The sequence below is a fragment of the Hyposmocoma kahamanoa genome, unplaced genomic scaffold, assembly GCF_003589595.1.
Source record: "Hyposmocoma kahamanoa isolate Upper Pololo Valley unplaced genomic scaffold, ASM358959v1 94, whole genome shotgun sequence".
NCBI classification, from domain to species: Eukaryota; Metazoa; Arthropoda; class Insecta; order Lepidoptera; family Cosmopterigidae; genus Hyposmocoma; species Hyposmocoma kahamanoa.
Window position 1 is genome coordinate 2,988,353 of NW_020654878.1, and position 1,222 is coordinate 2,989,574.

Sequence of the window (1,222 nt, forward strand, 5' to 3'; positions counted from 1 at the left end):
GTTATCGCGTAACATACATACAAAAAAAAGGGCAGTCGAATTGAGAACTTCCTCCTTTTTTGAAGTCGGTTAAAAATGCAATGTGCATCCCTATCTCAAATCCTCAAGCGACCGCGGCGCGCGACGTTGGAGCTGGACTTTCGCGGCGTGCACGCAGTGCTATTGCATCGCTTTCAAGTCCCTCGTGCGATAAGCCATTCAGAACTTCAAATTTCAAAGATTTTAAGGGGCACTACGACTGCGCTCGGCATATGAAGTTCACAAGTCCCATGTGCCTGTAATTAATTCACCAGCACCCTTCAAAACCGGAATGCAGTAACGACCATGTAAGGTGGCAATACTTCTACGGAGGAACCCTTTCATAAGGAATTCTACCGCTGCTATAACCTTTTTTGAAATACTTGTTGTTGTGTTGGCATTGACGTAAAGTACTAAATAAGTACGCAGGTAAACATACCAACTAAATCCAAGGCGTCCTCCAAATCCATATCATGTTTTTTCTCAAGTGATTCGTGCGCTGTATCTGACGGTTCCTTCATCGTCATTGTCGGTTCGCTATTAAACAAAAAAACAAACGTAATTCCAAATAAACAATAAACAAATGAAAACATTTTCAGGTAGTCATTGAAACATAGAAATCGAGTTAATTTGTTTTCGCGATTGCTGTACGTTGGAAATCTAATTACAACAAAGAAAGAATTATTTGATTTTAAAATCGGGACTTTAAACATAATATTTTATTTACCTCGACCTTTCGGACGTTCCGGGCGTTGCAATTCCTTCGACCACGGTCGTTGCAACACGTCCAAAATGTCGAGCTAAAATATGTTATAAACATGATTAAGTCCCGATTTTAAAATTAAATAATGTGTGACAATCGTGAAAGTTTGCATGGATATCATAAAATTGTTACAAATAAATATTAATATCAGTAATATTTTTTAAAAAAGGAGTTTATCTAACCCATTTCACTTTGTAGTCCGACAGTGAAAACAATAGATTGTTCTTAGATTGAATGAACAATACCTCGCACCCCTCATGGAAGAATGACATAAGTCGAATTACGTCAATTGTTTTTTTCTCTCCATTATATACATAACGAAGTAACACACTTCATTTATTATTTATTACTCCATTGCAAACACAACAAAGTAATAAACGTTGGCTCCAATTCATGTAACTGTATCAACAATTATTAACTAATATAAATATCTGTGGTGTA

At 36.7% G+C, this 1,222-nt stretch overlaps 1 protein-coding gene across 1 annotated transcript in view; it reads right to left on the reverse strand.

Annotated features, from left to right (window-relative positions):
- Positions 1 to 549, reverse strand: part of LOC113237953 (synaptic vesicle glycoprotein 2B-like) — a 12,872-nt gene extending 12,323 nt beyond the window's left edge. The window contains exon 1 of the mRNA XM_026474671.1: positions 458 to 549. Within this exon, the coding sequence (XP_026330456.1) occupies positions 458 to 545 (88 nt within the window). The 5' untranslated portion in view covers positions 546 to 549. The remainder of the gene's footprint in view (positions 1 to 457) is intronic.
- Positions 550 to 1,222: the final 673 nt, after the last annotated feature.